At 34.4% G+C, this 15,217-nt stretch overlaps 1 protein-coding gene across 1 annotated transcript in view; it reads left to right on the top strand.

Moving 5' to 3' along the window:
* Window positions 1-9,272, top strand: part of LOC118193456 (uncharacterized) — a 167,056-nt gene extending 157,784 nt beyond the window's left edge. The window contains exons 12-15 of the mRNA XM_085825202.1: window positions 47-141; window positions 255-363; window positions 564-728; window positions 8,347-9,272. Of these exons, the coding sequence (XP_085681328.1) occupies window positions 47-141; window positions 255-363; window positions 564-728; window positions 8,347-8,468 (491 nt within the window). The 3' untranslated portion in view covers window positions 8,469-9,272. The remainder of the gene's footprint in view (window positions 1-46; window positions 142-254; window positions 364-563; window positions 729-8,346) is intronic.
* Window positions 9,273-15,217: the final 5,945 nt, after the last annotated feature.

Raw genomic sequence — 15,217 nt, 5'->3', positions numbered from 1 at the left:
GTAAATGATTAGTTCACTTCCATTTACGATTGGCTTTTATTTTCAGAGAGGGAATATCGATGTCTTGGAAGCTGGGAAGAACCTGGTGGCGTGACTTTTACATACACCCAGCGAAGAGAAATGGATGGCTTTCAGTGTTTTGTAAGTATCTGTCTTGTCCAAGTTCTTCAAATATTTTCAAGTATACATTAAATTACGTTCGAATTGTCTTTAATGCAACAGATTCTAATTCCTGCTTTTCTACTTTTTAATAGTCAGGTAAAGTTCTGCAAAGTGGAAAAGAAGCCTACATTAAAGAAGCTGGACATAGTTGCATCAGAGGCGAAGATCCTTTAATTTATGGAATGCAAATAACAAAGCATGGTAAGCCATTAAATAATATAAACACAGTTCTATTTTTAAAGTATACACCGCATTGTTGCATATATATATCCTAAACAGCATTATTAGCATTTTCAATCGTACTTGTCAGATTATTTTGCAAAATAATTGCTTATTTTTGCTTGCGCAATAAAATCCGGCTACTCTTTGGTAGAATCATTCATATATTTTCCCCCTTGCAGCTTCCTGTCCAGATTTGGGTCTTTCCGTGTCACATGTTCCTAAATATCCTACTCTGAGTCCTGATAATGTTGATGATCCTTTATATCGACCTGTGCCTAATGATCCAAACTGGTACCAGAAGGAGAATGATAATGTGAATTCCAGAGACAGGAAATCCCCAACACGTGAGTAATTTATTTTTTAGCATATGCGAATTAAATACATAAGCGACACTCGTGGAGTTTAATAATATAGATTATACAGTTACAATTTTCAATTTAGCATGGTAGAAAACTCATGTTATTTAAAAGCACTGAAGATTAGATGCACAGAAAATTTACGTGGATACTGTCGTTAATTCATGTCAATCCATAGGTACAGTACGCATGGATTTGAATTTGATGGCAGGTCTTCCCATGAGATGCAATGATCCAGAAAGATAGCTGCTAACTTGATGGGCCAGAGTTCGAATTTTTGCTAAAACGCAGATGTTCATGATTATCACGTTCATGCGGAGTAGAGACGTATAAAATCTAATCTTTCGAAAGTTCTGTCAAGAGGCTGGTGACAACAGAGGGACACAGCTGACGCTAGAACCGGTGTAACCTGTGCAGCTGCCCTGGGCAGCGAGATTTAGGGGCAGTTGACAGTTGAGAGCAGAATCTGGACACCCGTGCGCGTAATAGCAAACTGCACATTTAGTTGACCAATGTTAAACGAATTTCGCACTCTGCGCATGCCCAGAGGGGAATTTAGCGCAATTTTAAAAGAGGATAAATTCGGCATATTGTTGATTTTCTGTTATCTAGGTGTAAACAGTTCGGGTTTTTAAAACTTGTTAGTTTGTACGTAGTTTCATTACTTAGAGTGTAAATACCGATTGTAAATTGGCAAATTTTCATTTAAGAACTATTACAAAACAGGAAACATTGCAAAATATATTAACTGAATATTTATTGATTATTCTTCTGAGGAATAAAAGCGATCGAGTATTTGCCATGCGTTTCATTCGTATATTATTATTTTAACAAATTAAGGAATAAATCACTGAATTAAAGTCAAAGAAATTATTATAAAGAACAGATAATAAATGTAATCTCTATGCACAAAATAAACCAAACTGAAATGAAACAGAAGCAAATCCAATAAACAGAAACAAATTTCCATAGTGTTGTAAACAGTCGATAAGATCTACGTAACGAACAGACTTGCGCAGGGTTGCTTATGCTTAGTCGCCAGTATTTATTTCCTCCCACGCCACTGAGCATGCGCACTGAGCGAAATTCGCTAACATTGATCAACTCAATGTGCGGTTTGCCATTACGCCACCCGTGTGGCTTACTTAGACTATTCGGGTACTCTCCGGGGCGACACCTCATGGGCCCTATAAGGGCATACATGTATACATGCTACATAGTTCATAATATATGCTTATAGTTACATAGTTCATAATATATGCTTACATAGTTTACATAGTTCATAGTACATGCTTATATACAAGTAGTGCATAATACATAGATCTTGGGATTTAGGGGCAGCAAAATTTTTAGAATTTAGGTAGACATTGGGCAGCATATTTTACAAGTCACGGATATTGCACCAGGCGGCAAAATGTCTAGGGCTGGCATTGCAGGAGGATGTGAGCCTCTCAGATACCATTTCGCATGTTGCCTCAATTCAGATTCGGATACTGAGTACAGAAATCAAACGGTTACCATCGCTGTCCAAGGTCTGCAACCAATGGCTCTCATTCTTCCCGCCCATAATGTATTCATGGGCTACTGGAATGCAAAGCAACGACATATTATGATTCAAGTCACTCTGAGAAACTGTTATTTAGAGGAATTACTACGCAAAGGAATAATTACCGAATATCCAGAGTAATGTAGTCAAAGCAAATATTTGACTAAGGATGCTTTCTGAAAAATCATTGTAATGGCTTGTTATTTTTTCTAAAACTTAAGCCTTCTATATTTTTCGTTGTTTATTTCATTCCTTTACCTGTAGAAATGAGTAAACAAACGCTTAATTGTAAAAAGTTCTTAAGAAGATGAAAAGTAATACTGATGGGTTAAATTGAAAACAACCCAAACTAAAGTGACCACACTTCTTGAATTTTTAGTTACTATCCTGGATTTCAGAGCATTGTTCCGATACAGGATTATATCCTGGATTCTATAAAAAGAATCTTTATGACGATTATATCACTATTTTGCTTACAGTTGACATGAAATTTGTTTGCTTTGTGGCTCATCGAGCCTATCATACAGAGTCGTAGCTAGGGTTTTCAGCGCCCAGGGACAACTGAAGATTTCGCGCCCCCTACTGCTTGCCAAGGATGGAAAACATTTAGTTCTAAAATGTCGTAACATCAGTTTGGCGCCCCTTGGATTCTGCTCCCGGGGACAGATGCCCCCTTTTCCCCCTTTAGCTACGCCCCTGCTATCATATTGGTGGTTGTCGGTCATCAAGCTTGTCACATTAGTCATTTTTAGTCATCGAGCTCGTCTAGCTCATCAGTTTGTTAACATACGGTCATTGAGGTATTTGGGGGAATCAAAAATGAATTCAATAATAAAATAATTGCGAGTTCCGATAAATGTTTCAGGCGATTTGCCTTGTACTCAAAAAGCTTGCTTTGAGAATGAATTTTCGGGTTTCCATATAAACTGTGTTCTTACAGATTTAATTTATCCGCTGTTGATGTTTAAGAAAATCACCGATCTTCTACTGGAAATAAAGAGACGTAGTGTTCCGGCTAATAAAGCTTTTTATGGATTAACGAATTTACTTAAATCTGGCTCTTTATATGGAAAGACAAGGCTGTTTTACTCTTCAAGACCCTAATCCGTTCTATCCTGACTTATTCGGAGACCTGAACTATGACAGTGCTTTGGGTACTTCTGAGCGCAAGCTCCTGAGAAGCGTTTTCGGAGAAAATCAGGTATCTGGTGTAGGAGACGCAACACCGAATTATACCGAATGTTTAAGGATTCATTACATTAAAATAATAAATTATTAAAATTCATTACATTAAAATAAAAAATCTGATGTGTACACCACATGACTTCCTTGTACGAAATACTAAATTATACGCATTTTTTCTTGCATTTCCTTTAAATTTATTGGATTGAATTAAATCAACTTCGCCGACAGCGCATAAACCAGAATAGAATAAATGCATTCTTTAAAATTCACTCTATTTGTTTACCATAGCGACACTCTGGCGCTAGGTTCACTTAACAGTATTATATTTCGTTCATATTATAACTCAGAATGCACAAAATTTATATCATTTAAAGAATTATCTAATCGTTGCCACATGTTCCATTCAAATACTATAATAAAGCTAGAATGATGTATAAAAGAAATTAAGCAAACAAAAAAGAAACACTTTTCACAGACGATTGAGTATTTCTCATTCAATTAATTCAGTTCTACCTTCGCGACAAGGCAAAAATACATAAAAACTCAAAATATCTGTATTAAAAATTACGATGTAAATCTTAAACTTATTTCCTCGAAAAAATTTCAGCAAGGATTAAGCATGATTTAATTCGCAATAATAAATGAAGGCGTTATCTTTGTTGTTGCGAAGCTATGTTTCTCTAGATTGGCAACAAACCAACTACTCTGCTATTTCAGATATAAACAAACAATGGCCGCCATTAAAAAAAAAAAGGCTTAGCGGCACTGAAACAACTTTAAAATGTTGATAATTCTAAAAATATTGCATACAGATTTACTAAACGCATAAAAACCTTAACCGGAAGATAAAAACAACATAATTCAATCATTTTTAAAGTAAAAAATGTACAATTCACAAACATATAACAGTAAAGAAACTGAGATTCCTGAGCCAGTTAACAGAGTGGATATATATATATAAATATATTTATATACGTTTGGTGCGGCAGATTGCAACCAAAATACGAGGTGCACATCTACATGTTATAGTAGTCCTATATACAAAATTTAAACGTTCTCAGGCTACTCGTTTTTGAGTTATGCGAGATACGTACGTACGTACGTACGTACATACGTTCGTACAGACGCCACGAAAAATTCTCTTCAGAATTCATTTTAAAGCAGTTTTATAATTTTTTTGGAGGAAAATAGTCTTTTATTCTGTCCTTACGTACAGATATCACGCAAAAACATCATTAAATTGCATTCGAAAGCGGTCAAAATGTATATTTTCGTTGAAATATGCTGCCTGAAACTTTTCGCGATAACAATTCTTCCTTTTTACTTCGTACAAGGACGTAAAAACTGTTGTTTATTACATTAAAATAAGTCGCCTCAGTTGGGCAGGGCATATTAACCGTATGAAAGAGAGTAACATACTAAAAGAAGAAGAAGAACTAGATCTCGTTGGATCTTTAGGCCTTAAAACTATCAATTGGAGGAGTTTGGCCGTTAGTAGAGTTAGCTGAAAATGTCCAGTTCAGAAGGCCTTGGCCAGCCCTGGGCGGTCGCGTCATGGATGGTGATGATACAAAGTATGTTCTGTGCTCGAAATCTGGATAAAAACAATAAAATTACCTACAGAATTTTAAATAAATTGCCTTGAGTAATGCTCTGACATCTGCATAGGTAGGGAATACACAACCTCTGATCATTACACTTTTTCATGCTCCTTAACTGAAAATAATTCCATAAAATCCCCATAAATAGACCTCCTGGCATTCCAAAGGTTTCTAATTAAAGATAAACATCAGTATATAAAGTTTGAAAAGATTACACGACGATTCTCTTCCTACGGCCTAGTATAAGTTCTCATACTACATAAATTTAACGAACTTTTACATTCTGTGAATATGTTCTAAAGGACCCCACTTGTGACCTTTGTAAACTATAATAACGTTTTATAACTAACATTGTGTTCCCATTATTTATTACATTTACCTCATTCTGTTTATCTTCATACTTACCATGATTATCTGTTATTTTTGTTACAACAAAACAGATGTTTGATTTAATTTATGAATTTCAAATAATACTTAAAGTTTATTGTAATTTCTTTACTTCCTAAATCATTATTAATCATTATTTTCAATAAATACTGGATGCGGAGCGGATGGCGGCGAATCAGCTGGCCAAATATTTAAGGACTATACCTTCTCTGTACTATTTGGCTATGCTATGCTACTGTATGTACTATGCTACTGTATGCCGCCCAGCTAGTGTATTGCTTAGTCACTCTGACTGCAGTATCGATGGGCTCAAGTTCGAATTCCTGAGAAGTCATGGATGTCTCTACGCACATAGTGTCCGTGCGGCATGGGGCACTCATAATACACTGCGAGCCAAAAGTCCTCTCGAGAGGTTGTTGGTATACCTCCATCATCTATGGTACTACAGAGATGCTGGCCTAGCTTCTACCTATTCCTGTAGATTTAATTGTTTAGTTTTTTTTTTTTTTTTTTTTTTTTTTTTTTTTTTTTTTTTTTTTTTGGGTAGCCAAAACTATGTTGTTGCGGACTTGCTTTGAAAAATCTCATTACTTTAACCTAGAATTAAGTTATCTGTGGGAAGCTTTTAATGTGTTTAAAGCAAACGGTGTCTGGTTTGCGAGTTCTCAGCCCTATTAATTTCCCAATAAATTTCAACTTGTGTGGGAATAAAGTATTCCATACACTCATACACATTATAAAAGCGGGGGAGCGTTGATGCAACATTAAGATATCGCTAATCAAATGTATTTATGAGATCCAGTTTGTAGAAATGCGCCGAAACATTTGAAACATTGTAGCAGTCAATGAGTGGGATGGTTAATTACATCGGGGAAACTTCTGCACGAAAGATATTCAGTTTCTGTAATCTAACTCCCTCTTTGCAGTTTATTCTGAAATAACTGTTATCACTTTCGTGGGAATACGAGTGTTTAAATCTGAGCTGAAATTTATTGTTTAGCAGCAACTGTATTTTCTCTTCTAAAGAAACACGTGGAAAGCAGACATAACCATAGTGGTCTAGTACACGCTCCTTTCTGAAACGCCTCCTTTCTGAAAAACTACTACAGAATCAAATTCGATTATGTTTATTTATAAATGCCGCAGTATGACGTTAGTTTTTAGTATTTATTTTATGTTTATTTTTTTATTATTAAAAAAAAATTAAGGGGTGTTGGAAGCCAAAAATTTACAAAAAATGGTGATTTGAGATGATTGCATTTTCAAATTCTCTATGCGTTTATCTTCCTTAAAATAGTATACTTTAATCTTAATGAAAATTAGAACTGTGAAAAATCTACTTTTAGTTTATCATCGAATGTTTTGATAAATGAGCATTTTCAAAATAAATAATACACCGCAAGTAACTGACTTTACTCATACTGAGTAAAAATTCGTTTTTCTCCAAATGTGATTTTTTATATTCGATGTACCTTTTCTCAGGAACTACTGCTCACAGGTATTTAAATTTTTTGGGCTTATTTGCTATGTTTTCTAGTGCTTACTGAAATGAGCTTTTTGTGATAAATGAAGAAAAATTTTTTAACTTTTTTTTTGAGGGGGGAAGGGGGTAAAAAAGTGCTAAATTTTAGTATGGCAAATACAATATCCTATAGATTATTCTAAAATTCAAAATTTTTCAAAAGCTCGTTTCAGTTTAATTAGAAAGGTGTATTTTAATTACACAAAAAATTTAAGACGTGTATCTGTAGCAGATTTTGAGAAAAGGTACATTGAAAATGGTCAAGTTAATATGGTCGGTATAGGGGGTTTCTCACTTCACTTAAGAATGCAAACTCCTCGTGTTCCACAATGTATACCACGAGGCTTACAGAAGTAAGTAAATAACTCAGTAATACTCAGTAAAAGAGATATAATGCAGCAATAATGCATAATATCTAGCTGTGGAAAGGATAAGGAATATATTTAATAATAAAATAGTGATCAGTAACAAATCGCTTTATACTTTTGAAAATACTGACCTAATCATTATCACAGGTAACAACTTTCACAGAAAGAGTCTGAAGAGTGAAGCTCATTGAAAAAAAAAAAAAAAAAAAAAAGCATCTCATTAAGGGCACTGCATGGGTAGTCACTGCCTCTAGCATCAAGATTGCGGCCGAGCGGTAAAGTCGCTGATCACTGGTAGTTCGGTCCGAGGTTCGAATTCCGCGAACGGGTTGGCTGCATGGGCGTTTTCGTGGTTTTCCCCATGTGTAACGTGTATACGAGCCAGTTTCCCTTAGAAAGTCCTCCACGAAGGCATCCCTTCCCTTAGGCAGATAGCCCAAATGTGCTTTGCCATAATTAAATAAACCAAACCAAACCTAGCATCAAGATCATTTAAGATTATTAAATGCTGCCTAACTGGGATAGTATTTAGCGACTCGGACTGCCGTACTTAATGGCTCGGGTTCGAATCCCGGAGAAGGCATTTATATTTGTAAGTGTATAGTATCTGTGCGGTATTAGGGCAGGCGCATTTGATTCGTTGCCACGATGAATGTTATGGGCTTGTGCTGACTGTTGTCAAACAAGTGAGATTGGTAATAACAGATTATTAAATCAATAGGTGGGAAGCCAGAAATGACGAATGCAGCCTCATAACTCACAGTCTTGTAACTCCGAATAATGGGAAGGAGAAATCTCCTTCAAACTCTTCTAAGAATTTTACAGTTTATTTTCTTCCTTAATGAATTTCCCCAAAATTTATTTATTTTTCATTTTTTAACATATGTGTTTAACTTGTACAAAAAGTACGTCATTGTAAAATTTTAATTGTCTGTGTAAGGTATTTAAATGTTTGGTTAAGATTAGATTTGATTAAGATTTTTTTTTCTTTTGTTAGGTTCAACGAAAGAGGAAGAAGATCACAACTTGAATTCTGCCATTTTGCCAGCGAGCTGCATATTTTCCTTGCTTTTATGTGTGCTATGTTCATGTGCTATGCATTTCAGGAGAATTGCATAGTAATCGTTTCGGTGTTTAGATAGGTTTAAAGAAATTTAGTATGTAAATAGAAATATCCTAATTATAACTATAGTCATTTTATATGATAACTTCAGTGCCGGACACTACTGAATTGACACTACGCCCCTAAATGGAAGATGTAGTATCTCTTCAAAACTCATGTCGTGACTACTGCCGGTGTCATAAATCAATGACATGCTTGTTGACGGACACAGACGGAAAAAAAAAAAAAAATGTGCTTGTCGACAAATCTCTAACAGAATTCTTTTAAACTTGATACCTTCAAATACCTTTAACCTGATGAGAATCGAAGATACAGTTCTTGAAGATTTAAGAGAAACACTTATTGAAACCAGCAACTATCTTCTGTGTTTCTTTCTGTCGACTGAAAGTAAAAAGATCTGAAGACAAAAGAAACCCTAGTCCATTTCATCAGGAACGCGCTTTATGGTGTTTAACTTTACCTAAAATACTCAGTCTGCGTGTGATATTATATAGACCGTTCCTATTTGTGCGCATACGATTTCGATCACGTTGTTTTTCGTATTAAACAGCATCTTCTAATGGAATGCTTTGAAATCTTTAATGTATCCAGATGTGTATCCCGTTGTGGATTTGAATGTGCGTGAACTTTAGACAAATCCAAGTTCCTATATCTTCAAAACCACATGTAGACTCTCATGAAAATATTTATTTTGTTGGAGAAATGTGTAAAAGAATCTTCGTAGCTTATTAACAGATTGTAGGATGTAATGCTTGCTTTGTGAAAATACTTGTTTAATAATAAATATATTCTTTATTTTTTTTGTGTGATTTCTTTTTGATGTGTATGGATTAACATTTCGGAACAATTTGCCATTGAAATAATTTTTCAGATATTAGATAATTACTGGTTTAAACTTATTATGCACAGTACTTGCATATATCGCTTAAATTCTCCTTAGCGATATTCTTATTTTTCATTTGGTGCAAAGGCACTTCTGTGCCTGATATGTAATGTATAATAGTAGAAATATCTTATATTAATTACAGGAATATATTTTAATTTCTATAAATTAGATATATTACTAGAAATAAAATGAATATATAAACTACTAAAACTTCATAAACTGCTAAAATCGCTTATTTATTAAATAATTTAGACTAATTAAAATCAAAAGATAAATATAAATATCTAATGTTTTGCCAAATGGCAATATCCTGATAACTGATTGTACACAAGGCGCGTGGAAGACAAACACGTGATGTTTCTCGCAGTGGCAACATTAGCATGGCAGCATGTAACATGGCAGCATACATAACATAATGGTTCAAACATTCTGAAAACACTTTGTTAAGAGCGTTTCTAACGTCAAAATTATGTAAGAACGCATGTAAAAACATTTCCAAAGTCAAAATGAAATCGAAGGATGCCGATGATGCCCACTAAGACTATTACTTGATATTTTACTACTTTAATCAGAATGATGATTATTATTTCAATCAGCCTGAATATAGTGTCTGTGCGGCAAGGGGATACTCAAATAGATGGCGAGCCGAAAGTTCTCTCGAGAGATTGTTGGTAAAGGAAGAGGATAGGAGACCCCCTAGACCGACCCTGGGGAGTTCTTCCTCAAAATTGGGACAGCATTAATTCCTAGTATTTAAATTTGAATTTTAAATTTTTTACCGTTATTCGGAAGCAACAAAATAGACGAGTTATTAAATAAAGTCGTAGATAAGCCTCCAATAAATGAGTTAATTATATTCTGTCTGCGTTTAATTTCTTTTATTTCGTCTTATATTTACATGCTATATTAGCAAGCTTGAAATAATTAGAAGCAAAAATGCATTCAGGAAAGAAACTGGTAGGCTAATTGATTAGCAAGATAAAATGCCATTTATCTTACTAAATTAGCTTTACCTTTCATTTTAGTAAAATATTCGCAGCTCATGCGCTGAGAAATATTTTGACAAAGAATTCTGTAATTTCTTTTGATATGAAGTGGACCGCATCTGATAGTTGAAAGAAAATGAAGCAAATATGACAAACTAAAGATCCCGATCCAGAATTCATAAAATTTTCAAACTCAAAACGCAATTAAGACTATTATATGTATATAAATATATTTTATATGTAGAATTTTGTATAATAAAGATGGTAATTATTATAAAACATACGAAGTGAACTTGACATTGTACGATTCGCAAAAATTTAGCTTTGATTTTACAATTAATCCTTGAATTACGCCAGTTACAAGTTTGCGTATAATTTTTGGTTCCCCAAAATGTAGTTGCTAATACCTTTCTATTGTATAGACAAGTTACCAATAGCATAAACAGTGGGTGAACACACATTTTGCATGTTTATATGTAATGCGCACCGTAACTGTTGTTAACTGAACTGTTTAAGTAGGCTAATTCTTATATTGTTACATGTGTACGGTTTCGTAATGGATTGAATGAATACAAAGCCGATGATAGCTGAAAAAATATATCTTCATAGGGAACAAGGGTAGCCCACCTATTATGTGCCACCATAATAAAGGGACCACCTCTTCCGGCCTTAGTAGAGGACAATGACTGTATCGCCACCCAGACGAAAAAATCGTAACTGACACTGACTACCGCATGGAAGGATCCAGGTTCGAATCCTGGAGAAGGCATGGATGTAAGTTGTCTGTCCCTTCATAAAAGACAGCGGTCGCCTACTTATTAGGTGCCTCCATGGTAAACTGACCGATCACCGATCACCGCTGTAAGGGCTTCCGATCTAAGGTTATACCTATCAGAATAATGCCCATACAGCGGAAACAGAACTCCATTACGCAGCCCGGGAACGCATAAAAAATATTTAAGATGTTACAGAGTCACAATTTTTGTATACATAAACGTCTTTGCATTCATTTCGTGCGACAATGTGCATTCAGAAGTTACAGAACATGATTGCATAATGTAATGGTATATCATTAAACATAAGAACTTGATTAGGTATAATAGCAGTGGATAAGTAAAGCTGACATTAGTACAAACCGTGTATGATCAAGTGCAGTGATTAGATATGATATTCAAAGCAATCTGTACAAAGTTATTTGTGCATACATTATAATCAGAAAGTAGTGATAAATATTAGTGGTAAGTAATTACGTATAGTAAAGTACCATGTGCAAACAATTGTAGAGAGTAATTACAAAAATACATATAGTACAGTACCGTGTGCAAACAGGTGTAGATACAATATTCGATACAAACTGTATATTGCTATTTGTGCTTACACTACAATCAGTAGATGGTAGTATATTAATGGGAGTAGTTACATACAGAGAAGTGCCGTGTATAATCCGATGCAGAGAGTACGTACAATATTCGAAACAACCCTTACATAGCTTTTCGTGCATACAGTACAGTCAGTAAATGGTTATACGCATTAGTGGTAGATAATTACATGAAGTACCGTGTGTAATCAATTGCAGAAAGTAAATATAATATTCAAAAATAATATGTACATAGCTATTTGTGCTTACAGTACAATCAGCAGATGGTTATATAAATGAGTGGTAAATATTTACATATAGCTAAGTGTAGTGTGTAATTAAGTACAGTGAGTGAATACACTATTCGATACAATCTGTGCATAGTTAGTCATGCTTACAGTACAATCAGTATATATTAGTGGTAAATAATTACATAAAGTGCCATGTGTAACCAAATGCAGAGAGTAAGTACAATATTCGAAATTATCTGCACATGGCTATTTGTGCTTAAAGTACAATCAGCAGAAGGTTATATAAATAAGTGGTAAAAATTACGTATAGCAAAGTGCTGTGTGAAATTAAATGCAGAGAGTAAATACAATATTCAAAACAAACTGTACATGGATATTTGTGCTTACAGTACAATCGGAAAATAGTTGTAAATTCTAGTGGTAAATAATTACATATGGTAAAGTACCATGTGTAATCAAATGCGGGGAGTATACACAATATTCGAAACAACCTGTACATAGCTCTTTGTACTGACAGTGCAATCAGTAATTAGTTAAATTTATTAGTGGTAAGTAATCACAAATAGTATGGTGCCATACGTAATCGGCTGCAGAGCAGATACAAAATTCAAAACAAACTGTACATAGCTGGTTGTGCTTACAATAAAATCAATAGAAAGTTAAATATAAATTAGCGGTAAGTAAATACGTTTAATAATGGCTAGTCCCGCCATTGGGGGGGATTTATATCTGGATCATCGTGCTGGATTTGCACGACATGTTGCAGCTCTTGCAGGTAGTGTCTTAAAGATGCATAACGACAGGATTTCTTAACTAGAGTCCCGTACTGGGTTAGCAATTCAGGGCTGGAGGAGGGCAGTGACCATTTACAGAACTAAAATAAAATAAAAGCAAGCAAACTATTTACAGTGTTTGCGTTATTTACAGAGGCTCTGTGCAGTTTAGTCCATGATATATATTCAGGAGAAATAATTTTCCTTTCGCAATATTCAAACTAGGTTAATATTTATTTTTGCAAATCGAAGGAAATTTATGCGCAATCAGATTAAGTCGAAATGTTTTCATCCAACATATGGATTTAGAAAGGTTTTAAATAACGGTCTTCGTTGTGAAGCTTGTACTGAAAGGTCCCAAAGTAGTAGACAGTGTCACAGACCTCGTATTTTTTTTTTTTTTTTTTTTTAAACCTTCAATGGTTTTTCTGGGATATTTCACGAGAAATTCAATTTTGAGGTCTTCATGGAAACTCTGATGCCCACCAGGGACCAAGTGGTAAAGTCGCTAAACACTGGTAGTTCGGTCTGAGATTCCAATCCCGTCGAAGGGGTTAGCTGCATGGACGTTTTCGTAGTTTTCCCAATGTGTAACGTGTATTTCTTACGCCAGTTTCCTTTAGAAAGCCCACCACGAAAGTTTTTAAGGATTCAAGGCTAAGAATTTAAGATAATATTTGTCTTATTAATTAAAAATTAAATGAATATTAGCACTCATATTAATAACATTAAATAAACCTGTCCATTATTACTCAGCTATTCCAGTTTTGTATGTACGCTCAAGTCTGAGATCGGCATATACATTATGTCGATTTCGGTTTTTTGTTTTTGTTTGAGCCAGCCAAGAAAACTCTTTCTTACTCAGATACGTAGAAGAAAACTGAATTACAATTTTAATACACCACTATGCAATTCGTTTTCGACGGTAATGTGGCTCAGAAACTAAATCATCCCGTTTGTTTGGAATTTGATTTTAAGTCCGCTGTCTTTAGAATGTTCAATTAGCTGTTCTCTTGCATTCAGTTCTAACATAACTAGGCCCACCAGCGGCCGACGATAGTCGCTGAGTACTGGTAGTTCGGTCCGAGGCTCGAATCCAGCGAACGGGCCGGCTGCAAGGGTTTTCCCCATGTGTGACGTGCATTCCTTAGAAAGTCCTCACCGAAGGAATCTTTCCATTAGGCAAGTAGCCCTCGAGGCTTTGCTATAATCACTTAATCATAAATTGCTTTCATTCATTAACAGTCTATCATTTTAAAAATTGCGATGGGAAGGATCAAGAGCCCATAAAAATTCGTTATATTTATCACTTGAAAAATAAGTCTTAAACTGTGATCTGAGCATCTTAACATACCTAAGTATGTCGCTCATAATTCCTTTCGAAGAACGCTATAATTTTCTATTAAGGAGACTCGTACACCTTAAAGCCTGTAAGATCTTCTAATATGTGATTGTTGCAAGAATTAGGATAACTCATTTATTTTAAAAGCAATTACTTCCAACTTTTTACAGCCGACTACATACTATAGCTGCTTTCTGAAATAGTAATCAGAAAGTTTGTGTTGCCACAAATATTTTTGTAATTTAATCCGCTTTGTGACAATATTTTTCGTCATGTTTTCACCTTGCGCGCACAGTTTAAAACATTCTGTTGCATAATTTAATTACATATTTAGTATACAGCTTTTGTAACATTTGGAAACTACTGTGAACCAAAGTTTCTAAGAATTTCATGTTAAATTTTTATTTTATTTGGAGTTGAGTTTATAAAAGGAATTTTATTAAAAAAATATGTAATGTTTTCTTGCATGATTTTTTTTAATATTAAAATATTCATCAGATTTTTAGTTCAGTTAGAAAATAGTATCCCTATAAAAAATTCCATCCAATTTTAAGTATGTACCATTAGCCATCTTTAAAATATCATGCGTGCAAGGACGAATACATGACGAAAAATTTTGTCATAAAGCGGATTAAGTTAAAAAAAAATATTTGTGGCAGCACAAACTTTCTGGTGACTAGTTTCCAAAGCAGCTGTATTATGTAGTCAGCTGTAAAAGGTTGGAAGTAATTGCTTTTAAGATAAATGGAATATCCCAATTCTTGCAACAGTCACATATTCGAAGATCATAAGGGGTTTAAGATGTATGAACTCCCTTAAGAAAGATCACAAGTTAAAAATAGAGAAAAATTATAGTTTTTGCACAACTAATACGTACGCTAAATTTCCTTTAAACCTCTTTAAATTCTTATGAGCCATGAGAACAGTCAAAAAATTACCTTGCAGATGGAGATTTAAGAGATTTAGCTCATTTAGTTTTGAGAACACATTGACATTTGAGTTCATTGAATTCAATGAGTTTTGAGAAAGATATGCCAGTATACTTAGGAACATGTCATCAGCAGTAAATGATGTAAAATCTTATTCATTGCGTTTACAAAGAACAAGATATTTTTGCAAATCTAGAAGCATTGCAAGGGCTAGTTTTGAG

The sequence above is a fragment of the Stegodyphus dumicola genome, chromosome 10 (genome assembly GCF_044657685.1).
Source record: "Stegodyphus dumicola isolate Sdum_Otavi_A_Nest chromosome 10, ASM4465768v1".
Classification (NCBI taxonomy): Eukaryota; Metazoa; Arthropoda; class Arachnida; order Araneae; family Eresidae; genus Stegodyphus; species Stegodyphus dumicola.
This window is presented reverse-complemented; position numbering and strand designations above follow the sequence as displayed.